Source organism: Sinocyclocheilus grahami, unplaced genomic scaffold (genome assembly GCF_001515645.1).
Source record: "Sinocyclocheilus grahami isolate Dianchi unplaced genomic scaffold, SAMN03320097.WGS_v1.1 scaffold473.1, whole genome shotgun sequence".
NCBI lineage: Eukaryota > Metazoa > Chordata > Actinopteri > Cypriniformes > Cyprinidae > Sinocyclocheilus > Sinocyclocheilus grahami.
The window spans coordinates 1,479,624-1,506,465 of NW_015505652.1; the positions used below are offsets into that span (position 1 = coordinate 1,479,624).

The window sequence follows — 26,842 nt, forward strand, 5'->3', positions numbered from 1 at the left end:
CCGCGCCACACTTCTGTTTTAAATCTGTTAGCTTAATTATTTAAGTCAGATATATTTCGCCTTTTTTTTTTAAATGAAAACAAATTGTTATTTTTATTTTAGACCTATTACTTACATAGGCTATACATTTTCCTTAAAGCATCCCATTTTGTCCCAGGGCTTGAAAACCTGTGCCTAGGCTAGTTAGGTCCTGCAGAAACTTGTGAACGATGCTCTTAGTTGTGGCATCACCGTTTAGTGACATCATTGAACGCTCCGGGAAAAAGTATTGTCAAGTGTCAGTCAAAGCGCCTTTTAATTGCGGTTTTGAATCCAGCAATTATTTATTTACAAATTATAAGCTCTGATTATGACAAGTGTGGTATAAAAGCTTTGTTTATTAGAGGAATATTTGGTTAACTGGAAAATCTTACATCGCGACCATGCTTTTGGATGCCGTTTGAGCCCATATTGAGCCTACATTTATGCGGCTTTGTTCTTGGTCACGAATTTCCAAATTCAATAATATTTAGGCATCGTTTCTTTTCCTAAATCCTCACCGTCTAACCCTCTAATTTCGCAGGTTTATTTTATTGTCATTCACTTATCATCACTGTTTTCGCATCTCTTACTGTGATAAACATGCGGAAGGGAAATGAAATTTCATGGCCATGAATTAAGAATTCATTCGATGTATTAATTTGTTCCCTCATTTTAGTTAAATCATGGGTTATTTCAGGAACAAAATTAATGAATCATGGACAGTGGCCACAAATTAATAAGTTGTAGGAATGAATCCTTCCCCCGCAGTGTCCCGCAGCCCTGCAACCTTCACCTAAATGTTTCAAATATGAAACAATTATCTGGGGAAATGACAGTTACTACATTTCATGTTGAAGAACTTTGTGTTGTTTCTATTTTAATGCACTTTTAAAGTTTAAATCACATTAAAAGCTTAATTTGTAATTATGAGTGAATGATGACTGTTTTCGCATCTCTTACTGTGATAAACATGCGGAAGGGAAATGAAATTTCATGGCCATGAATTAAGAATTCATTCGATGTATTAATTTGTTCCCTCATTTTAGTTAAATCATGGGTTATTTCAGGAACAAAATTAATGAATCATGGACAGTGGCCACAAATTAATAAGTTGTAGGAATGAATCCTTCCCCCGCAGTGTCCCGCAGCCCTGCAACCTTCACCTAAATGTTTCAAATATGAAACAATTATCTGGGGAAATGACAGTTACTACATTTCATGTTGAAGAACTTTGTGTTGTTTCTATTTTAATGCACTTTTAAAGTTTAAATCACATTAAAAGCTTAATTTGTAATTATGAGTGAATGATGCTGCATTTATATAACATCACTCACAGCTAGGGATGGATATCGTTAAGGTTTTAACGGGATTATTCTTACCGATACTGCTTATCGATTCGGTACTTTAACTGTATTCTTATCGGAACTTTTTGTTTTATATATATATATATATATATATATATATATGACAAATTAAGAGCTGAATTAACATTGCTTTATATTCTGAAATGTAAAATAAATATTTAATGAAATGATTATAAAACATTAATTTGTAAATGCACCAGTGTGCAGGCATTTTTAAGTGTTTTATACATAAGATAAGATGCCGTAAGAACATGAACAAAGAAACAAAGTAAAACAAACTGACAAATACAATAAAACAAATACACAAATGAAATGAAATAAACAATGCTGTCATTTTTCCATGAAGTTCTACTAGCATTCAGGTAAGTAATAGCCTACAAAGGAAATCTAAAAGTAATCAAATGTAAATGAATACTGCATAGTTTTCAGTGTATGTATTGATAGATTAATGCCTATTAAAGCTATAACGTTATTCCGATTAAGAGCAGATTTGCATTTTGATGGCCCAAGCGCCAGTCTGTCACTTTAAGACAATATATTGACACACATCGGATTTTCTCCCAACTGTTCTCCTCTACTTAAGACAAACTGTGTTTAAGTAAATACTCTCTAAGCCGGCCATTTGGACATATTTTGTGTGTATTTGCTCGATTGGACACGCCCGAAGCTCAAAGTGTAATTTGTTTGTCCGTTTTGGAGCGTGCCGCGCACACACATTTCAGCCTGAGGAACAGCGTATCTTGTGCGCAGGGCCGTTTCTAGCCAATTTGACGCCCTAGGCTAAATCCCTATTGCCCCCCCCAATTATATATGTACTACTTTTTTGTCTTTATCCGTTTTTTGTTAAATTTTTTTGTTGTTGATTTAAAGTGTCAGTTATTGCATTATTATTTCAGTCAAACCTATAAAACCCCTTTGTTACCCCAAACTACATATAAAAGCTTTATCAGTGGCATAAAAGTAACCAATGCAGCTACTTAATCATTTGCTACTCGTTAACGCATTAACGTCCCCTTTAAATAACGTGACGCTCTGCCCTCTATGACGCTGCTCCCATTAAGCGCTGTTGAAAGTGAATGAATTGATTCAGCATTTCGACACCTCCGTAAGGATGCAACTCGACAAAGCGGTCTAATAAAGGATGTATTGATCTTGTGAATTAGCGAATTTTACTATACAAATATTTTTTAATTGGATGTTAAAGTTTATATGGGAATATTACACGACACGCTGATCCTTTAACAATGCATTGGCGCAAAAAACACACAACTTTTGGACAAATGTGCCACAAAAGTGCCACAAATACTGCCTAAACAAAATACTGATTTGTGCACTTTATTTACTGTACCAATATTTTAAATTGGCCTTTGAACTTAGCTTTATTGCATGACAAAAAAAGTGTTACCTTGCCAAAGCACTGACAGAGCCCACTGATCTAATGGCGTTGTTGAGCGCTCCAAATGCAAACTTTGCATGCAACAATCAGGCAGCAATTGACAGCACTCTGATCTAGTGGCATACAGGCATCGTCAGATTGACAGTACTCTAGCCCAATAATGTTGGGGGATCCAGTGGCGGCAGCAGTCATATTTCAGGGTGACCATGCCACACTTTATCACAACCCTGCTAAAAGTGCCAGTACGTGCGCTCATTGGCGCCCCTTCAGCTGGTGGCGCCCTAGGCGACCGCCTAGCTCGCCTATGCCTAGAAACGGCCCTGCTTGTGCGGATTGTGCTTTCAACGTTTTATTATCAAACATGTCCCACAATTTAGCAACAGTAAAGACAGCATCTTACAACAATCACCGATTGAGCTTATTCTGATGTTAAGTTTGGATTTTAGGGAGGAACGAATGCACACCGCTGGGAAGGGAAAGAAGTTGCGCAATACGAAACACAGCTAGTTTTTAATAGCTTTACCTCATGTCTTCTTTTGTATAATGCTTGGAAGCCAAAATCGAAATAAAATTAGCTTAATAAAACAGCCACAGGCCTAAAGTGCAAGCAGATGTTTGAATGTTTAGTTCTCTCTTCTATCATAATTAAACAGGTCTTTCATGTTGGGCATGCAGAAGCTCCTCCACGTGAGCGCGATCTCGCTTCTGAATTGCGAATAGCAAAAATGCATCATAGACAAATGTTTGAAAAACAGCTAGCGATTGGTGAGATAGACTTTGCAAGATAATGTATATATAGCAATAATAAATGTATGTGTTTTACTAATTTTACCAGTACCGATAGCAGAACCGTTAATGCCAGAGCTTATCGATACTCCGGTCTTTCATAATTTAGCCCCAGGACCGATTAAATACCAAGTTTCGGTACCCATCCCTATTCACAGCTGCTCGCACGTGTTTTGCGCATGAGCAAAATTAAACTGCTTAATCGACCATCGATAGCTTTAATCGATTGCATCTCTCATCAACAATTAATCGATCATCGATTAATCGTTGACCTCCCTACCTTATTCTGAACAATTTTTATTTATGGACCATTTAACATGACATGAGACAATACACAATACGAACATTAGCCTAACCCTGTAGTTTACCTCAAGGTACCATCTACAGTATAAAACGTTAACAGTATAAAACTATCCAAGTGTAAATAGAAATTAAAAAATGTGTTGGAGTCCGTCAAACGACTTTTCTCACAGGTGAGATCTGCGAGTTTACAGGCAACAGCTTGCAGCCTCTGATTGCATTACCATATTTACGTATTGTCTTATATATATATATATATATATATGTTTTTTTTTTTTTTTTTTGCAAGTATAAACAATTAACTACAACAATTAAATACAACATTGGATGACATTATGAATACAGTAATAATATAGGAAGACAAAGAAAAAAATTATAACAATAAATAAAGAATAAATAGCTAAAACAAAGAAATACAGAGGTAGTAAATGAAAATTACGTAACATTCAGCAGGTCATTATACAGTTTCACAAATTTGACACTTTTTTTGGTGTTAATATTTTTGTGTGTTATAATTAGGTAGTTAAAGTCACAAAGAAAATTATGTAATTTTGGGAATGTTGAAGAATTTACTTTTATGAATATAATATTTTTCCAATAAAATAAATACATTTCCTATATATTCTATGTTATGTTTACAATGAGGAAAAATAACAAAATATATCACACAGTTAAATCAATGTGTACATTGGATTTTGAAGAAAATCATTTTGACACGTCAGACCAAAATTCCTTAACAAGGGGGCATCTGAAAAAAAAGATGATCAATAGACTGAATTCTGAAATTACAGAAATTACAATTCAAATGAGGATTACCAAATTTGGATGTAATCTCATTAGTGGGGTATATATTGTGCAAAATCTTTAAAATATAATTATTTTACTTTGTTGGGGGACACAGAATTTATAAGGTAAAAGCCATGATTTTTTTCCAATTAATATAATAAATAATCTATTAAAGAATTCCAAAAAATGTAAAAAAAAATTCACCTCGGAGTAATTCTTTTCCTTGACTGAAACGGATTTCTTATTTTATTACTACATTTTGGGTTATAAATAACGTACACTTATCAACCAAAAAATTCGGCTCCCTTTTTACAATCACTTCAAACGATAGATGACATTTTATTAAGTGAACAAGACCATTTGGTATAGCTTTAACAATTGTAAGAAAAACCGTTTGAACAGGAAAATTGTATTTAAACATGAAATCAAAGTAAGAATAAATCTTCCCTCGTGGATCTAGTATATCACAAAGATTATTAATACCTTTTTCATGCCAATTCTCAAGAAAAATCGACTTGCTCTTTACTAAAATACTCTCGTTGTTCTATAGCTTCACTTTATATAAAGTTAAAATAGTACAGTAACCTTCAACTTCGCATTTTGCGTCAGCCGTGTCAATGTTAACAGACCTTTGCAAATTCCCGAAAATCACTTCAGACAAGGTAACTTAACGTTAGCGTGAATAAAACGCAGTAACTGGATTTAGGCTCTTGCACAACAAACGCAAACGAACGTGTGCATTCAACGTTCAGCTTAGTTCCTCAAAAAATTATTCGATTGAATAAACTCAACAGTAAACCATTAATGGTTTCACAGTTGTGGCTTTCCTCTAGCAGTTTGCGAACGCCTAAAACGCGACCACTTCGACTTATGTCAATCATTTATACGGCACACATTTAATAGATAAAGCCTGCATGAAACAAACGTTTGACAAACACTCACCACTTCAGGGTGTATTCCGCTTTTATTTCAGTGCAGACCAACGACATCTTGGCCTCTGATCAGCCGTCGACGAGGATTAATGGCGAAGAACCGAAAATGGATTTTCACCCCGTGATACTTAGTTTTAGAGAACAACTAAGTAACAGTTATTTAAAAAAAATCGAGAAAACTAACAACTTATATATCCGATAATTAAACGAAGACATTAAGAGATACCTAACTAAATGCCACTAATGTTGTTTCGCGCCTCGTTCTCGCGCGTTCAGCTGATTGGCTCATTTATGGTCAGGCGGAAGTTCATTAAAAGACGGAGGCGACGATATTTAACGAAGTTAAACTCCTAATCCAATGCAAGATATTTAATTATTAACTGTGATTCTCCTTTATTAATTGATGAAATCAAGCAAGCTCTATATAAAATGAAAAAAGGCAAATCCCCTGGGATCGATGGGCTTTCCGTAGAATTTTATCGCCATTTTTGGGAGTTTATTAAATTACCATTATTTCATATGTATAATGAATGCATCAGTCGGGGAGATATGACTGCTACTATGAAACAGGGAGTCATCTCTCTTATACCCAAGCAAGGATCCTTTTAATAATAGATAATTGGCGACCTATTGCTTTATTAACATTAGACTATAAAATATTAGCCTCTGTATATGCTAAAAGATTAAGTTATGGTTTAGATGATATTATTTCAGAATCTCAATCTGGTTTCATGAAAGGCCGTCACATTTCTAACAACATAAGATTAGTACTGGACTTGCTGGATTATTCCGATCTAATTCATTCAGATGGTCTCATACTCTTTCTTGACTTTCATAAAGCTTTCGACTCCATAGAACACAAATTTCTTTTTCGTACTCTAGAATTATTTGGATTTGGTAAAGCATTTATAGAGACTGTAACCATGTTTTATAGCGGTATTAACAGCTCAGTGATCGTGAACTTTGACACTTCTAAGAGGTTTAACATCTATCGTGGAGTCAGACAGGGCTGTCCAATCTCCCCATTTTTATTTCTTTTAGCCACAGAGTTACTCTGTCTAAGAATTAACCAAGATGAACATTTGAAAGGAATTTCAATATTTGACAGGGAGATCAGAATGGCGCAGCTAGCAGATGACCAAAGTTACCAAAAGCCCTGGAATTGGTTGAACAATTTTCATGTGCTTCGGGTCTAAAACTTAATACTTCAAAATGTGAAATTATGTCAATTCATGACATGGATGATATATTCTTAGGAAGTGTCCTAGTTAAAAAAAGTGTAAAAATATTTAGGAATTCATATCACTAAAAACTCAATCAGTAGACATCATTTAAACTTTTCTGATAAAATGATAAAAACGAAACAGATCTTTAACATCTGGCTTCAGAGAGATCTTTCATTATATTTCTTTTAGCCACAGAGTTACTCTGTCTAAGAATTAACCAAGATGAATATTTGAAAGGAATTTCAATATTTGACAGGGAGATCAGAATGGCGCAGCTCGCAGATGACCAAAGTTACCAAAGGCCCTGGAATTGGTTGAACAATTTTCATGTGCTTCGGGTCTAAAACTTAATACTTCAAAATGTGAAATTATGTCAATTCATGACATGGATGATATATTCTTATGAAGTGTCCTAGTTTTAAAAAAAAGTTAAATATTTAGGAATTCATATCACTAAAAACTCAATCAGTAGACATCATTTAAACTTTTCTGATAAAATGATAAAAACGAAACAGATCTTTAACATCTGGCTTCAGAGAGATCTTTCATTATATGGTAGAGTTCTTTTATCTAAAGTTGAAGGGCTCTCTCACTTTGTATATTCTGCTTTTTCTTTGTTTGTCAACGATAAAGCTATAAAGGAAATTAATAAAATATATATTTTTTGGATTTTATTTGGAAAAATAGACCGTACAAATTAAAAAGGGAAATTTACCCCGTTAATTTGTCTATTTCTAAATATTCTAATGTTGATGAATCTTGCTCGTTTTGTTGAGGTAACCGCTCCCCATTTGTTTTTTGATTGTGGTGTTACCAACAAATTATGGGTTGACTTAAGCACCTATGTTTCTAACCTTACAAATGTGTCCCATACCTTCGTCCTCAAAGATGTTATCTTTTATTATGAAAATCCAAAGCTATTATCTGTTGAATATGGTGTTAATTTTCTTATATTGAATGCAAAATTCTTCACTCATAAGCAAAAATGGCTTAAATCTCCTGTCTTTCCCCATTTTTCTTGTTGAATTGGACTCTTGTTTCATCTCTTAGACTTAGTAATAACAAAAAGAGTGCCAAACTTTTGTATTATGACAACTTTTCTAAAAGAATGTAAGTTTATTTTTGCACTTTTATGTATCGATAATAATCAATTTGACATGCAAATACAGAATATTTGTTTTCTGTTTTTATTTTTATATTTGCTTTTTGTTGGAATATATTCATGTCTCGCTTCCCTGTTTCTGTATGTTTCTACAAGTTTTGCAATAAAAAAAAAAGATATTTAATTATTAACTATTAAAGTAGCGCATAACTATAAGTATAAAAAGGAGATGCTGTAATCAAATTAATGCCAGTTGAAAAATGTGGGCTGCATCAGGCAGTTTTTTTTACTCATCTCTAAAATAACTTCAATGTTATCGGATAACCAAAAGCATATAAATGCACTCACTGAAAAAAATTGCAAACGGACTATCTTTACAAAAAAATTATATACAATATATGAACTTATATGCAATATAATACTGATTACCAATGAAATGTAAATCCAAAATAAAATGTTTATCAGTCAAACAATTATGTTTATGTATTTTAATTTATAAATCCTAGCTGATTATAACTAGTTTTCATGTATAATAAAATGTGCAAATAAGACACCAGGCAGTTATACCAAAAAAAAAAGAAAGAAAATCACTGATTTAATAAAACAAATGCTGTTGAACAAATGCCATTTTATTCAATATTAACAGAAAACTCATTGAAAATAACACTAGGTCAATACATAAGACTTCAGGCCAAGTAATGAACACAGTTCAACAGGTATTTTTTGTAAAACAATCATGACTTAATGGGGTAAAGTAAGAAGGATATGGGTGCAAGATAGAATAATAGAACAACAGAAATAATCATTTTAAAAACGTTGGCTATTTCGGTGGGTCCGTGTTTATCCCGTACTTCTCTTTGAGAAGTTTCAGCTGCTCCTCCTTTTTCTTTGTGTCCATTTTTTGGAAAGCCTTGGGGGGGGGGGGGGGACAACGCTACCAACATCACGAACGTTTGAACCAAATCTGGACTTACATTCGCTCGTTTAGCTGCTTGCATCGCCATGGCTGGATCTCTTTAAAGAAAACAACTCAAACTTTACAACAACAACAACAACAACAAAACCTTTACAAGTAGAAATAAGTAGCAGCTAGCACGAGCTAAGCAGCTGCACACGTCACAATGTTTGATGGCGCAGTGCGATGACGTGCTTCCGGGAAGGCTGCGGCCAGGTTCCTTTGAGGTGACGTCATGCGGATATTAGATAAACAAATATTAGATAAACAAAAGCTGCTCTTTTTTTGGTGCCCCTAGCAAAACGGGACATAATGTTTACGTAATAGTTTTTGTCCTTGTAAGCAATTATTTTAGATAGATTTATTTGTTTATCAACCAAAATCTGCTTTTTAAAAAAAAAAAAAAATTTTTTTTTAATGTTATTTGGTTCCTATAACGTGAATAAAACAAGAAATTAATAGGCCCACTTTATTATTAATCTTGTATTGCTCCTTGCCAAATCTCATATTAATCGTAGTAAATTCAGTCATCGAAAACCCTTGCTGTTTCTTATTGATATACATCTAAACAATTTCTTCTTCGAATAACTCAAAATCTATTAAGACGATACACCTGTGCTGCCTTTTAATTTATTTTGTTATAGACTTCAATACATATTGCCGAGATGTAACATTTTATCTTATTCAATTATTTTTAATTTACTATATTAAATCTGTATTCTTTATTCATGTATAATTGCAACATCTTGGCTATATAAAATATGTGCCCTCTAGAAGCTTGCGTTCAGCAAGTGAACGTCGCTTTATTGTGCCATCCCAAAGAGGCACAAAATCACTTTCACAGACTTTTACATGAACTGTTCCCTCCTGGTGGAATGACCTGCCCAACTCTATCCGAGCAGCTGAGTCCTTAACCATCTTCAAGAATCGGCTAAAAACACATCTGTTCCATCTTTACTTGACCCTCTAACTCTAGCACTCTCTATTCTAATTCTATTCTTTAAAAAATAACTTGTCCCTTTTAGACTTGCACTCTATTCATGTATAACTGCTTGTTTTCTTTAAAAAACTAACACTAGATTTTCTAATCTTTTTGTATTCTATCTATTTGTATTCGTTTTATTTATTATACAATTAACAAAAGCAAGAAGGCCTCTAACACTAGCTTGCCCTATTCTTTTTCTATTCTATCTGTTTTCTTTTTATTTATTATATAATTTTTAAAAACCCTTGGTATGTGTACTACGTTAAGCTAACAGAGACTTGCATATCATTGCGCTTTTGTTGATTTTGATTGCTTCCATTGTCCTCATTTGTAAGTGGCTTTGGATAAAAGCGTCTGCTAAATGACTAAATGTAAATGTAAAAGTAAAAAATCTAAATAGAGAGAAATTCTATAAAATATTTAATACTTACCAATTTTTCATTTTAATAAACGGAACAATTCATCCATCTGATCGGCAAATAAACAACAAAACTACCAAAATCGGCGTGAATGTTTCAATATTTAGTCGCTCATTTTATAGATATGTATATATACATACCATATACATATCTATGGCTCATGTTCTACGAATTCAACACTCTGCTGCCTTCTAACGGACGTCTTATGTCATTACAGTTTACATTTGCTGTTCAGAATGATATGGGTCATTCCTGTTATGCAGGAATTTCATTACTTCAAGTGAATGATGCTGCTTCTAACATGAAATCTGACCGTTTTTGCAAAATTATGTTTCTTCATTCTCTAATTAAAATTATAGCTTTCACCTTCTTCCCTAAATTACAGTACAAGGATATTCCTTCTTAAAAGTTAATGCATAACTACATAAAATTTACTCATCAGTCCCGATATGTGCAGATAAACAGATTATATTGTAATTGCAGGTAATACATTTCAGTATCTACATGCTCCAGTCCTTTCAAATCAAACTCTGACATTGAGGGGAAAAAATCCCATAAACTCTTTTATTAGTTTAAACCACAACACAAGAAGTAGTGCAGCCATGGCATCAGGGGCACAATACATGCTACATGTACAAAATAACTTTTAAATTGGAAAAAGTTTGCCATTGCATGAATTTGGTGCGGTGCCTACGTAGGTAAACATTACAATGACAACGGTTATGCTTGTGTAAAGCTCTTGACACTGGCAGAATGTACTTTCAAATGGAGCACAGAAATGTGCGTATTTAGAAATCGAGTCGGTGCTCAAAATGTGCAGCTGGTGCAAATGTCTGGATTTAAAATGTAATAACCTCAGGGCTAACCTTTAAAACCCTCTGTTGGAGTTCTCCTGTAAGAGCAGCATGTAAAAAGTAGGAATAAATACAGTCTTAGACGTTTTCGCTGTCAAGAACAAGTTTGAACAGGTACATTTTTGAGGCAAAATCATTATTTTATATCATTTTAACCCTAAAAATGATCTTCATAAATTCATTCCATGCTCAGGCCCCACATAAATCTGCACACTGATATGCCATTTATTACATCTGATGACATTCTGAAACTGCACAGCTTGTAGGTTTAATATGGGAATATTTTTTATGGCGTAATATTTCGACCATGAGAATGAATGTATGCTCTCAGACAGATTACATTCGGCCACATTGAATCCCTCTCCTGTGATGTACATGCTAGACATAGAAGGTGTAGTAAACTAGCCTTTTCCCATCAATGCATCACGAAACCAACGAATTATCCATCTAATTCCATTTCACATCTCAAATGTTTCTTTTAAATAAGGCTTGTTATCATTCTTTATGCAGGATGCAAATGAGGGAAGTACTCTTAAGGCAAACCTAATGGCATGCAAATAAACTACATTTATATTCACCAACAGTACAAGCACATTTGAAGGGAAAAGTTCTATGGACATGAGCTTATCTTTTTGTCCATCTAGACGAGTGGGTAAATCCGGAACAGTTACGATTACCATAAGAATCGGTTCGGTTGACATTATGCAGTATATGGTACACATAACTAGCATCAGTACAATAAATAGTAGCTCGATTTAATACAGCACATCAATGATGCGCAAGCTCCAGTGGATTCAGAAGGTACTTTGCACACTCTTCACATTTTGGCAGTTAATTTTGACAACTCAATATATATGCATATTAATATTCATATAATTCTATTTGTGCATGGCATGGTCTGTGTGTGTGTACGCTTTTGAAGTGTATGCATGTATGTGTGTGTGAGAGTGTATTTGTGTGTGCAAAGGTGTTCGTATGTGAAATTCGTTAGCAAAGAACATTCTCATGCACACAAGTGTTTCAAACACAGGAAGCGGATTCATTGAAAGGTAGTCCAAGCAATTTTTTTTATCAGTGGAAATAGCTGCAAACTGAATGGAACATTAATCATTTGTGCAGTCCCTGGCTCTTTTCCGAGACGCTCATTTTTGCAGGTCACACTGCAGCAGTAATACAATGGATGGGTCACCCTTTGCTGCTTCTTTGAACTCTTCCAATGAGATCTGGTCGTCGTTGTTCTTATCCATCTTACTGAAGATTTTGTCGACCCGCTGCTCGGGCGTCAGGCCATCCTCATTCATCTTCATCATGATAACAGTCCCCACCATCTTGTAGATTGCCTTTATGAGAAAAATAGAACATATTTAATATTTAATCATAAAATATTTAACAGGGTAAAATTGATTTATTATTTGAAAAGACACTTCTTTTACTTTATTGGTGAGAAAATATTTTTCTTGCAAAGACCAAATCTTTTTCCGTTTTAAATTTTAAAATAAATTATTCCAGTAAAAGATTGCAGGAGATATCGAGATAATATCTTCAATAAACAGGGATCTAACTTTATTGTTTCTATCTTTTTTTCCTGAAAAACATATTTCACCTATTGGAGTGTCCATTGGCTCAGGGAAAGCAGTAGTTATAGTAGTAGATTGAGTGTAAATACAGGCAACTTTACTCAAATCCTAGTCTCAGCCTCAAGACGTCACACCCACGGAACGTTGGCTAAACGTCTGATGCATATGGCACACAAAAGTGGAAACACTTCAGGAGTTTCGAAGTCGTCATCGGATTGACTGAATTATGCAGGATTTCCGGGAGATGTGTGTGTTGCATTCTATAATGTTCCGCCTTGAAACAAAGATGCCGTGACGCCAAACCCCCTCACGAAAGAAGAAAGCCGTCGTGTTTACAACTGTGACGACGAGCTCTTATCAGGATCAACTAAACGCTGGATTTTCAAAAGTATGTGAAATATTTAAAGTTTGCAGCACAGAATCTTTAAAATACGTGCAAAGGTTTCACACACCGGTCTGTTATTGTGGCGACATTTCCACGCCCCAAAATGTGACGCTGAAACGAAACGAACTGCGATTGGTTGTTTGACATGGGCGGGCTTTGGTCAATGAAAGCTGCCATGGATTCCAGACCTTCAGCCGTCAGTCTGAAGGTCTGGCTACGCAAGACTACTCAAATCCCAATCCCTTTTTGTCAACTCTCTCTCTACCATGAGAGGGCGACTCACTCCATATATTGAACCACAGTTCTCAACTTCTAGGGAGGCCTCAAGATGACTTAAAATAAGGCAAGACAGGAATTAAAACAAACCCAAACAACTAAAAATCAAGATATTTATATCCAGGATTCCCCAGTCTTGAAAAACATAAAATAATTTTAAAAGTGAGATTTATAGACCTGGAAAAGTCATGTAAATTAACAAAATCATGTAACTCTATGGTCATTTTTACAATTAATATTAATTTTTCTAGTTATGCCAAGCTCTAAAATATTTTATTGGGTAGAAATTGTGGATATGTAAAACATATTTTAAAAAAAATACTTTATCCTTATGCAGTAAATCATAAAAACGGGAAAAGTCAGTGGGCCTTTAAATAGGGGGCCTCAAAAAGTTTGAGAACCACTGATATAGAATATAGAATATAGCTTATTCAAGAAGACTGATTTTGAATGGAATTTTAATTAGTAAAAAATTAAAGGGGTCATATGATGCGATTTCAAGTTTTCCTTTCTCTTTGGAGTGTTACAAGCCAAGTTGAAATAATTCATGAAATAAGAAGTCTTTTTAGTAATTTATTGCTTTAAGCAAGTAAACAGGAGAACAGACTGAATCGAGTACCTCAATGATCTCGAGCATCTCAACCCGTGTGATTTTGCCGTCTCCGTCCAGGTCGTACATGTTAAAGGCCCAGTTGAGTTTCTGTTCGAAGCTGCCTCGTGATGTGATGGAAAGGGCACAGATGAACTCTCTGAAGTCGATGGTGCCGTCTCCATTCTTGTCGAAGGTTCTGAAAGCGTGCTGAGCAAACTTTGAGGCATCACCATAAGGGAAAAACTGACAAAAAGAGGAAAACAATACAATTAATCAATGGCAATATATATTTCTTGTTAGTGTTTTTTAAAACATCTTCAAAATAACAAAAGCCTGGTCCTTATTGACAAAAAAAAAATGTCTAAATTAATTTCAAGCTACCCCTCATGTAAATAAACTAAATTCTTAAAGTCCCTGAGCTTGATGCAAATAATATTTCTGATATGTCTAAAACACTTTTTATAGAAATACACTATTGTTCAAACATTTGGGATTGGAAAGATACACACACAAAAAAAGATATTACAACTTTTATTCAGCAAATCTGTACTAAGTTGACGAAAATTTACATTAAAAACATTTAAAATGTTACAAAAAGTTCAAATAAATACTGTTTTCAACATTAATGCTTTGAACAGTAATGGCTATTGACAGGCATGACAGGAATAAACAGCATTTTCAAGTACAAAATATATTAAAACTTTTTTGATTGTAATAATATTTCACAATATTACTGTTTTCTATATTTTTGATCAAATAAATGCAGTCTTGATGAGCATAAGAGACTTCTTTCAAAAAACATTCTTACCAACTCCACACATTTGATCTGCATTTATTTGAGCAGCAGAGTTAAACAGTACTGCATATTAGGAACGGTATAATAATAATCACATTAAAAACCTGCTTCATTTTAGTGCCTTTTCAACTATCATTTTGTTGCATCAAGCTAAAAACAAGAACTTCACAGATAGCTCTATGAATGCATGAAATTTTAGTGGTGGGTGGGTGAGCGTATGTATGTATGCGTCTGTTAACTAAGGCCATCAACGCCCAGCACAGTGCCTGCCTCTTTGCAGAAGAGGGCTGCAATGCGGACGTGAGCAGTGTAATCGGTCTGTGCCGCTACAACAGCAGCACACAGCTCCTCTTTGAAGGAGGGCATCATTCCCCTCCTAATACTGTTACCCTCTCAGTGACTGAGAGCAAAAACTACATTCACCTGTTCCCAATGCAGTCCCAGCCAAAGCGCTATTTGTCACCTATTGTGCCCAAAACACCACTGAATTCCAATCTAATGAGCAACAGGTGGGGATAAAGGGTTTTTATGCTGGCGCCAAGCTGCAGAGACTCAAAGAAAGTGAAGATTTATAGGTACCATTGACAACAGATATAATATATCATGTTTTATAAGCCAAAAAGCAATTGCAAATACACAAGAAGGTTGTTTCATCTATTGAGCAAAATCAATAGATGAGAATTGCTATTTTTTTACTAGATATTTGAGAAGCCAGTGTAAATGTTTTTAAACGTTATCTAACCTCACATTTGAGCGTAGAGTTATTTGACTGCTAAATATTAAACGATGGAATCACTGGAGTGTAATGGCAGAGCTGAACTAAGCTAATAATAATTCTGAGCACTTAGGAACAGATGCCACGCTCAAAGACTGGGAAATGATGACACTCTCATAGTTTTCACCAAATGAGAGAAAAGAGTGTGTGTGAGAGTGTGTGTGTGCCACAAGGACGACAAAACCTGGAGCAGGTAACTGGGAGCAGACAAAAGTTCCTCAAACAAAATAATAAACATACTAAATAATGTATATAAAAATGCAGAAAGGCTTGTGTGTTTAGGGATTGAGATAGATGATAGAACATGTCATTAGCTCAGTATAAAAGAAACAGAAGTCAATGGAAAGTCCCCACCATGACATTATGTGTATTTCAGGGGGTTTAAGAAGGTTAATGATGCAGTTGAATATTTAATAACCCTCTATAAAGACGGATTAAATGTTTTTCAGGAGCCAACATATTTCCCAGAATGAGCTATTGAGAAAATATATTTTTCATATTCTTGATTTACACTCTTCTTCATCTTTTACAGGACAAAAGGGTCCATAAGTAATCACATAACATCATGTTTATGCTAAACAAGTTCCTGTAAGCTGCATTTAACTTTATTTGGTTATGCAAAAATGTAAATTAATTCAATAAAATCTATAAATGCTAAAAGATTGATTAAATCTTTTAATCCAAATTAATTAAATAATTTCCTTAATAAGTTTTTGGTCTTGTGTAAATATCTTTAAAACTAGATACATTTCCATTTACCAAGTGTAACAAAGTTCATATACAGTGTTGGTCAAACTTATTAGAACATTAGTATTTTCACCAGCTAAAAATGGTTTTAAGTCAGTTATTTCTATCTTTTGCTGTAGTGTGTCAGAAATATCAATAATAATTTTGCCATTAATTGTAATAATCCAGTGAGATTTTTGTCTGACAACAGCCAGTGCTCCACACAGAGATCAGTCTGTCTAGAATGACACGAAGAAACAGATCAAACTGAGACAGACTAAATCCAGAAGAACGGTGGCAACGTCTCCAAGATGCTTCAAGAGACCTACCTGCAATATACTGTATATATATATATATATATATACAGTATATTGCAGGTAGGTCTCTTGAAGCATCTTGGAGACGTTGCCACCGTTCTTCTGGATTTAGTCTGTCTCAGTTTGATCTGTTTCTTCGTGTCATTCTAGACAGACTGATCTCTGTGTGGAGCACTGGCTGTTGTCAGACAAAAATCTCACTGGATTATTACAATTAATGGCAAAATTATTATTGATATTTCTGACACACTACAGCAAAAGATAGAAATAACTGACTTAAAACCATTTTTAGCTGGTGAAAATACTAATGTTCTAATAAGTTTGACCAACACTGTATATGAACTTTGTTACACTTGGTAAATGGAAATGTATCTAGATACTTTTTTTTCCCCTACTTTGTTAATACCGTCAACAGTTTAGTTACTAACATTCTTAAAAATAGCTTCTTTTGTGTTTAACAGAAGAAACTCATACAGGTTTGGAATGAGTAAATGATGACAGAATTTTCATTTTTGTGTGAACTATCCCTTTAATACCTCATGCAGTTTCTCAAGTAAATTGATCTGGTTTTAAGGATTTTAAATACTGGAATGTTTTAAATTTACTGCATGTTTAAATTTACTGAAAAACTAGATAAAAATACTGACCAAGTGAATATTTTTTCCCAGTGTAACCCAAATTTAACATAGTGGAATTAGATACTGTATATCCTATGCACATTGCAGATATACTTGAACGCAAGACAACTACTTCTAAACCCACTAGCTAAGGCTGATGGGACGGCAGCCGTCTCTGATCTCATCAGAACTCAGCCAGCACAAAATCAAACGATCGAACACAGTGCCACTCTGTGAAGATGCAGTGCTCTCATATATCAAAGAGTTCACACACTGTCAAACTCCTCCAGAAAGCAGAAGCCCTCTAGGGTAGCATAGGTCCGGTCATAAGCCCCTGCCAGACTGGCACTGGGTAGAGAAAAGAGAGCTGAGACAGGAAGTAATGCACACTGTGATGTACCCTGCACACATGCAAAATGATTCTCTCATGGGGCTGGTCCTTCTGCTCCATATGGCCTTGCCCTTCACCAAAGTAGAGGAGAGCAAAAGAAAACAAACAAAGTGCAAGTCATGAAGAACTGGAGAGCTGCTGCTGTTCTGCGCGGCCCCCTCCCTAAGTTCTTCCGTGCAAATCTGGCAGGTTATGAAATGTTTTGTTACGTAAAAGAGAGGTTTTTTAAATAACTATCTAGGGCATGGCTGTGAGAAATTCTCAACTTTCACATTACATTAATATTCTTCTTTTTACTTTCTTTTGGATCCAAGAACCAAATGTAGAAATAGATCTTCACATGTGTACTGTGTCAGAAGACATGCTATCACGCGGGAATGCCACCTGATCAAGATTCAAGTATCTATTCTCTGATGGGTACATAGAGGAGAAGAACAGTAATTTGTCATATTCAAGACAATGCAGAATATCATATCAGCTTATTTGTGTTTTTTATAATCTCGTTTTATAGTAAATTGGTTTGTGTGAAAGGAAACTAAAAATTACAAATCTGCCATAATTTACTCACTCTCATGACTTTCCACATAATTGTTTTCTTTCTTCGGTGAAACACAAAAGGAGATGCAGACTGTACAAATCTGCTCTTTTCCATAAGGAAAGTGGATGGTAATTTATCCTGCAAAGTTCTAAAAAGTACCATAAATGTAAAGAATCACACAAATTGTGTGTAACACACTACATTTCAAAGTTTGGGGTCAGGATGATTTGTTTTATAAAGAAAATAATACTTTTAGTCAGCAAGGTTGCATTAAGTTGATCAAAAGTGACCGTAAAGATGTTTACAATGTTGCAAAATATTTACATTTCAATTTCAAATTTATTTATTTTTTTACATTTTATTAATCAAAGAATCCTGGAAAAAAGCCATCATGGTTTCCACAAATATATTAAGCAGCACAACTGTTTTCAACATTGATAATAATGAAATGTCAAATCAGCATTTCGGAAGGATCAGTGATCACACTGAAGCCTGGGGTAATGGCTGCTGAAAATTCAGCTTTGCCATCACAGGAATAAATTACATTTTCAAATATATTCATATATATATATATATATATATATATATATATTGTAATATTACTGTTTTTACTGTGTTTTTGGTGAGCAAAAAATGTATTTTAAAAAAACATGTTAAAAAAAATAAATAAATAAAAATCTTGGATCCCAATCATCCAATTTTGCTGTATATAACAGAGCAGCTCAGACATTCTTCCTAACATCTCCTCTTGTGTTTTACAGAGAAAATAAGTATTTCTTGGGTTAGACTGACACTGGGGACTGACTGATAATCAAAGCTTCATAGTTGGGTGAAATTCCTTTAATGTGTGGATACATGAACACAGTTTAAATAATTTAAAACTCTGAAGCGCAGACACCAAAATAATGACAACTTTAAGACCTTTTCATCTAAGAACACACTTTCAAAACTGCTCTAGAGGAGAGGCTATTTTAATGGTTAAAGATCTGGGATGGTAACTGAAACTTTGTGGGTTTGAACCCTGTATTATGAGCTACTGTGTTTATAAGACATTTAACTCCAATTTGCACCAGAGTGACTGCTCCTGTAGTTTAAAAAAATCACTTTGGATAAATAGATATGCTAAATTAATAAAAATAAATAAGTGAGAAGAACAAAACAGAAGGTGAGAGAGACTCCCCGTGAGAATACAAGGGTGAGAGAGACAACCTGCCCTTACACAGCTGTTGAGTTAAACTAATGTAGGGTGTGAGGCAAACTGCACGATCACAGAAACGCCCTGCAGACAGACTCCAGCCGCTAAAAGATAATCAGAGCATAAGCAGATGCCAGCTTCTGCCCCGTCACAGCCAGTCTACACCATCCCTGTCACGCTCTCCTAATGCAAGTCATTTAACAATGCAAAAGTCATGGATTTTTCATCCTAGGATATCAAAGAACCTAAACCTATTAAATGTGCACAGCGGAATCTAATGCATGAATATGCAGGATGGTGCAAACAGCAGTGGAATTAATGAAACGTTATTCACTGTTTGTCTAATTAACCTGATTTTAATTTTACAGATGCTTTTAAAACACATTCAATGCATAACTTCCACATAACTTCCACTATTTGGCTAATCTGAAGAAATCTAAAGAGCAAGATGAAAACCATCTATACAGGAAAGAAGATGATTTGTTGTTAATAATTTAAGCGATTAGCTTATCAATTTTTGATTAATAAAGTTAAGAACACTATAATATTAGTTCACCCAAATATGAAAATTCTGTGATTAATTACTCACCCTCATGTCATTCCAAACCCGTAAGATCTTCGTTCATCTTTGGAACTACCAAGCAACTAAAACATTCAAAGCCCATAAAGGTAGTAAGGACATTGTTAAAATAGTCCATGTGACATCAGTGGTTCAACTTTAATTTTATGAAGCTGAAATTGTTGAATAAAATTTTTATTTTTGTTTTCTTTGTGCACAAAAAGTATTCTGTAAAAAGTATTTAGCCACAGCCATATCACCCTGCAGCCCAAGACTGGTTGCCCACTGAAGCTAAGCAGGGTTGAGCCTGTTCAGTACCTGGATGGGAGACCTCCTGGGAAAACTAGGTTGCTGTTGGAAGAGGTGCTAGTAGGAAGGCCAGCAGGGGGTGCTCACCCTGTAGTCTGTGTGGGTCCTAATGCCCCAGAATAGTGACGGGGACACTATACTGTCAAAAAGCACTGTCTTTCGGATGAGGCGTTAAACCGAGGTCCGGACTCTCTGTGGTCATTAAAAATCCCATGGCACTTCTCGTAAAAGTGTAGGGGTGTAAACCCGGTGTCCTGGCCAAAATTGCCCCCTGACCTTTGACAATCATGGCCTCCTAATAATCCCCATCCACTTGATTGGCTCTATGACTTTCTCTCCTCTCCACCTGTAGCTGGTGTGTGGTGAGTGCACTGGTGCCGTTGTCCTGTGGGTGCCGTCGCACCAGACCCCCCCACAGTCTTTTTTTTATTTAGTTTCTTTTTTCTTTTCTTTTTAAATAATTCAACATAATCTTTTCCATAACTTAAAATTAATATCTGTACATATACTGTACATTGGAAAAATCTTTGTCAGTAATTCAAATGTAGTTTTTTTTTTATTAAGACTGCAAAAAAAGTTGTGACTTATTGGTATAGGCCAGAATTTTAATATCTTTCACTAATCAACTTCACTAATTGACTAGTCTACCACCATGACGCTTATAATGACTTTATTAGTATGTGTGATACCCATGAGTCAAATCTAGCAATACGCTCTACTAGTCGAGCTATAGGAACAGAAGACAGCACTGCAGGGTAAAAGTGCGCTCAGCAAGAAAAACAGATTCAGATTCCTCTTGCCATCAAGACATGCACCAAAAGCACATTCCTACATCATCTTAGTCACCATGCAAGCTGTCAACACTGTCATCACACATATAAACCTCCACAGTGAGCAAAGGAAAGACAGCTGTTGAGGGCTCAGCATGCAGTTCAAATCAACTGGCTTCTACAGCAGGGCTGACCTCAGCGGTGATAACACTAACTGGGTGGATGGTAATGCCTGAGCTGGAAGATTGCCATATCTCTCAGCAAAACACACATACATACACACCTAAATGTGCTGTACAGTGGTCAACACAATCAGACGCCTACTATAAGAAACAGCTACAAGATTGTGGCAGCACTCATTTTGACAATCATAATCAATAAGTTATGTCTCTTTATTTGAGCTGTTAAGTTTTTCATCAGAATACCTTTTGAAGATACCTGCAATGCGGACAGTCTCAAGCCCTTGACTAATGCCCATTCTGAGTTGGCCATTATACATCAGTATTAAGAGCTCTATAAAAAGGAACTGGACACTGATGAAGCATCAGTTACTGCATACTATAATGAAATACTGGCAAAAATGTTGCAAAGCATTGAAATGCCTTTTTCCAAGTGGTGTAATTACGGTATCCACAAGTAGGGGGTAACGGTGCTTTGCTAACCATCCAGACATTAACCCTTTAAACGCAACAAACACTAAAAGTGTTCATTCATCCTTACCAAAAAAAAAAAAAAAAAAGACAACAACCATTAAATTGTAGTGTTTGTTACAGTCTCATTTTAGTATTGGTTATATACTATTAGGCCTATAGGCCTAGTATTTATTAATATTTTGAATTTGCTTTTTTATATTTTCAGTCCTAGTCATTTTGTTGCGCTTTTGCCATTTTTTATTAGATTTATTATAATTTTAGTAATTTTAGTACTTCAACATAAACTTATTTTATTTCAGTTAGTTTCCAAAGTAGCATTTCTCATTTTCATTTAAGTTTTTAAAGTGTTTTTCATCTTATATTTATATTTTATATTATTTGATCCGTATTTCTGCAAAGGTACTGCAAAAATAATCACTTTAAAAAACACATACACCACCTCCTCTGTCTTGGTTTCGATAAAAAAGGCCCAAATTCATGCCACTGGTTGACTGAGAAGTTCACACATCAGGCTTCAAAATTTTCTTTAGTATGAAGTCAACTTAAGAATGGCTTATTTACAGTTGTCTCTAAACTAGTACACAAAAAAATTACCAATAACAGCACATGCTGTCAGCACACTAAAATAAGTCTGTCTCTAAATTTATCCTTTTTTATGTATTATCACTGAAAATATTAAAGCTAAAACAAAAACCTTCTTAACATAAAAAATGACTTCTCCTTTAAAGATGAAAAATGACCCACTTTGTCACAGAATATAATACTTCACAACCCAAGAAATGTACCAAGAAAATGAATTACACATGACTGATTCTTATCCACTCCTCTACACAAGAACATTTTAAAAGCCTCTTTCTTCCTTTACAGCAAAGTGCTTCTCTTCAAGCCCATGAATCATGAATAAACAATGTCCTATAATTTATGCAACCTTTCCTTTCCCCCCAACATACACAAGTTACTTCACGACAGGCCAAGGGAAGCGTTCAGAAGGTGAATGCCACAACGACATGATGTCATCCTCCTGCTGAGAAATGAGTGAAGTTATAAAACTCTCTTATTCAGCAAAAGACAGCATGCCATCTGCACTACATTTAAATTAGCATGATAACGAGCATCGCTAAGCTCAGATATGGATTATGTAAACTGATGGTGGCATGCTGTTCTGTGTTCGGCCTGCTTTTACACTTGAGTTAGAGCTACAAAGCAAATTCAAGCTCCTCAGATCAACTGTACCTATTGAATTGCTAATAACTGTCTAATTAGCCTGGGAATGATTGAGTAGTAATGACATGTTATGGCAATAAATGTCTAATTAGCCATTTCTGGGACATAATGCACATCCTTACATATCTATCTAGAGTCCTTTCATGCAAATTATCAAATAAACTGTTTGCATATTTCCTATGATATTTTTTTCTTTGCAGTCTATAAAGTTTTAGGTTTGGTTCTCAAGGCTATGTTTGAATTGCCTGGGGAGGTTTGTTTCAGGCATTGGCATGGAAATTGCAACGTCATGTCATGCGAGTCATGATACAGATTAACCCAGTGGTTTATCTGGATTTCCTCAGTTAGTTGTAATATTTGATGTGATTAGTGTGCATGATGTGTGCAAGTAGTGCAACTATGAGAATTACATTTTCAATAGCCAGCAAATCTACAGTGACTGCAAAATAACAGATACACTTTACATAATTAGCTACATTTTCAAAACCAACTGGGTTGCCTAAATAACTAGTCGATTATTTGTTCTTAAGGGAGCCCAGAATAAATTAGGCTGGCAGTTAGGCAGAGTCCAATGAAATGGAGCACAATGAAGGGGCCTCAAGACACGTTTTTAAAAAAAATTAATGAATGTTGTCATTTTCTACATTAATTTGATAAAAAGTGACAGTAGAGACTTTGTTTTCAAATAAATGCTGTTCTTTGGAACTTGCTATACATCAAAGAATCATGTATCATTTTGTATCCACAAAAATATTAAGCAACACACTTGTTTCCAACATTGATAATAATAAATGTTTCTTGAGCACCAAATCAGCATGTTAGAATGATTTATGAAAGATCATAAGACACCGAAGACTGGAATAATTGCTGCTGAAAATTCAGCTTTGCATTACAGGAATTTTTTTAAATATATAAAATACAAAACAGTTTATAATATTTATAATTTTTAATATATAAATATTATTGTTTTCACTGCCTTTTTGATTAAATAAATGCAGCCTTGATGAGCATAAGAGATACACTATATACTTGGAATATAACAAATGTTTTACCCTCGCCTTTTTTAATCTTTTTTTAATTGCATCAAGAATAAAAACAGAAAAGGCACTCTTGAAGAGAAAAATTACACTCTTAAGTTTGACTTTTGCCTCAATGGTTTTGCTTCAATTTTAGATGGCAGCGCATTATCTGTGTCACGAATCCGGTCCATGAACTTCCGTCGGCTAACCATCAGAGGACACCCTTCCCATTTTCATTGACTCTCGCACTCACACTGTTGCATACGTTCCTGGTCTTCGCCCGTTTTCCTGGATTTACCACTTTAGTCTTGCCCCTTTTTGATTCTGTCTGCCGGTCGTCGACCTGCACTAGCCCTAGGACTATTCTTGTGCCATATACCTGTTTGTCATAGTTTGACCCTGCCTGTTATGACCACGTCTCTGTCTTCTGCTTAAGTAAAGCTTTGCGAATGGATCCGCACGTCTCACGTCTTGTCAGCCCCATTACAGAATGCTCGGCCCCACAAGGATCCAGCAGCTTTTCATGTGGACATTGGCCAGGTATGGACACTGCAAAACTGTTATTAACCCTCGAGCAGGGCTTGCGAGCGCTCGTGGATTACGTCAAGAGTATTTAGATCTCGCATATTTTTCTGATCTGCCTGACTGTGTGCTCATAGACTTTTTTTGTGAGGGTATCAATGAACCGTTAAAGACACGATTAGTCCGTGAGGGTCCCCGTTCTTCTCTAAGTGATTTTATGGATTATGCTCTGTTGTCTTGGTTCAGCGTTCACTGTGGGTATCGCAGAGGAACGCGACCCCCTACTCACTCGTTTAATGGCGGCCGTGCTAGAGCACGCTCACGAAATGGCGGACACAGCAGCGCCCAGTCAAGTCACAGTTGATCATCACGAGTCAAATCAAGTCACAGTTTATGATCATGAGTCAAGTCTAGTCACAGCTGATAGTTATGAGTCTAGTCAAGTCACAGTTGATTGTCATGAGTCAAGTCAAGTTACAATTCATTATCATGAGTCAAGTCTAGTCACAGCTGATAGTTATGAGTCTAGTCAAGTCACAGTTGATTGTCATGAGTCAAGTCAAGTTACAATTCATTATCATGAGTCAAGTCTAGTCACAGCTGATAGTTATGAGTCTAGTCAAGTCACAGTTGATTGTCATGAGTCAAGTCAAGTTACAATTCATTATCATGAGTCAAGTCTAGTCACAGCTGGTCGTCATGGGGCAAATCGAGTCACAGTTCATTATCATGAGTCTGGTCAAGTCACAGCTGATATTCAGGAGCCTAGTCAAGATGGTATCCCCAAACCCACTCACTTTAGCCCTCCTTTTCCTGAATTGATTCCCCTGTCTGAAGCGCTTCCCTTGATGGGGATCGCTTTTTGGTGTGTCTGGGCTGCATACACCACCACAGAACTCCCAAAGGTGGCGGTGCCCACTATTAGGTCTCCAGAGGTGGCGGCTGAAGCTGCAGAATCTCCCGAGTTAGTGGTGCTCGCTGCTGTGTTCCCCGAAGCAATGGTGCCTGCTGCAGTTTCTCCAGAGGTGGTGGCTGAGGCAGCTATGGAGGCCGTTTGCGAGTTCCCTGCTCGTCCTGTCACAGCTATGGAGGCCGTTTGCGAGTTCCCTGCTCGTCCTGTCACAGCTATGGAGGCCGTTTGCGAGTTCCCTGCTCGTCCTGTCACAGCTATGGAGGCCGTTTGCGAGCTCCCTGCTCGTCCTGTCACAGCTATGGAGGCCGTTTGCGAGCTCCCTGCTCGTCCTGCCACAGCTATAGAGGCCGTTTGCAAGCTCCCTGCTCATCCTGTCACGGCTATGGAGGCCATCGGGGAATCCTTATCCTGTCGTGTCCTGGCTATGGAGGCCGTTTGTGAATTCTTTGTGTGCTTTGTGTCTGCCAAGGAGGTTGTTTGTGAACTTTTGTCTTGTCCCGACCCAGCCAGGGAGGCTGCCCCTGAATGCTCAGTCTTGTCTATCAACCCCAATGTTCTGTCTGTGTTGTCTGTCTCTGCTCTCTCGTTGTTACAGTCTCTGCCATGGTCTCCTGATTGGTGTGGTTCACCAAGGGGGTTCTCTGTTCCTTCTGCTCCGCCGTGGGGGTCTGTCTGGCTCTGGTGGTCCTCCGCTCCGCTGTGGTGGTCCCCTGCTCCGCCGTGGTGGTCTACTGTCTGGCTCTGGTGGTCCTCTGCTCCGCCGTGGTGGTCTACTGTCTGGCTCTGGTGGTCTTCTGCTCCACCGGGGTGGTCTTCAGTCCTGTTCTGGTGGTCTTCTGCTCCGCCAGGTGGATCTTCGGTCCCGTCTGTTCTGCTGTGGTGGTCTTCAGCTCCACCTGTGCTGCCGGCTCCACCCTGGTTCTCTGCTCGGCCGGTCCTGCCTCAGTGCCCGGTCACTCCTCTTCCAGGTGGCCCTCCATCCCTCCCCCTGTTCCGCCTCCACTCCACCGCCCTCCGGAATCATAAATGGTTTTGAGCGTCTGGAAGCCGCTCCTTGGAGGGGGGGCTCTGTCACGAATCCGGTCCATGAACTTCCGTCGGCTAACCATCAGAGGTCACCCTTCCCATTTTCATTGACTCTCGCACTCACACTGTTGCATATCTTCCCGGACTACATATCCCATCATTCACAGCACTGATTGCACACAGCTGGTTCACTAATTGCACAACACTGATTGCACCCAGCTGTTTCATATCACTCCCTCACTATTTAACACTCACTCTGATCCCTTCCCTCTGCCAAGTATTGTTTAGCGCCTATCCGTTGATAAAAACACTACAGAGCCATCGTTAGCCTAGCCTAGCCTAGTATTGCCTTGCCTTGCCTGTTTTCTCGGTTCCTGGTCTTCGCCCGTTTTCCTGGATTTACCCCTTTAGTCTTGCCCTTTTTTGATTCTGTCTGCCGATCGTCGACCTGCGCTAGCCCTAGGACTATTCTTGCGTTTTGCCCGCCATATACCTGTTTGTCATAGTTTGACCCTGCCTGTTATGACCACGTCTCT

At 36.6% G+C, this 26,842-nt stretch overlaps 1 protein-coding gene across 1 annotated transcript in view; it reads right to left on the bottom strand.

The window, feature by feature from the left end:
* Window positions 1–10,822: 10,822 nt before the first annotated feature.
* LOC107553484 (visinin-like protein 1) overlaps window positions 10,823–26,842 on the bottom strand; it is a 31,507-nt gene continuing 15,487 nt past the window's right edge. The window contains exons 3-4 of the mRNA XM_016235695.1: window positions 13,984–14,199; window positions 10,823–12,466 (exon numbers count right to left, since the gene is read on the bottom strand). Coding sequence (XP_016091181.1) covers window positions 12,269–12,466; window positions 13,984–14,199 — 414 coding nt within the window. The 3' untranslated portion in view covers window positions 10,823–12,268. The remainder of the gene's footprint in view (window positions 12,467–13,983; window positions 14,200–26,842) is intronic.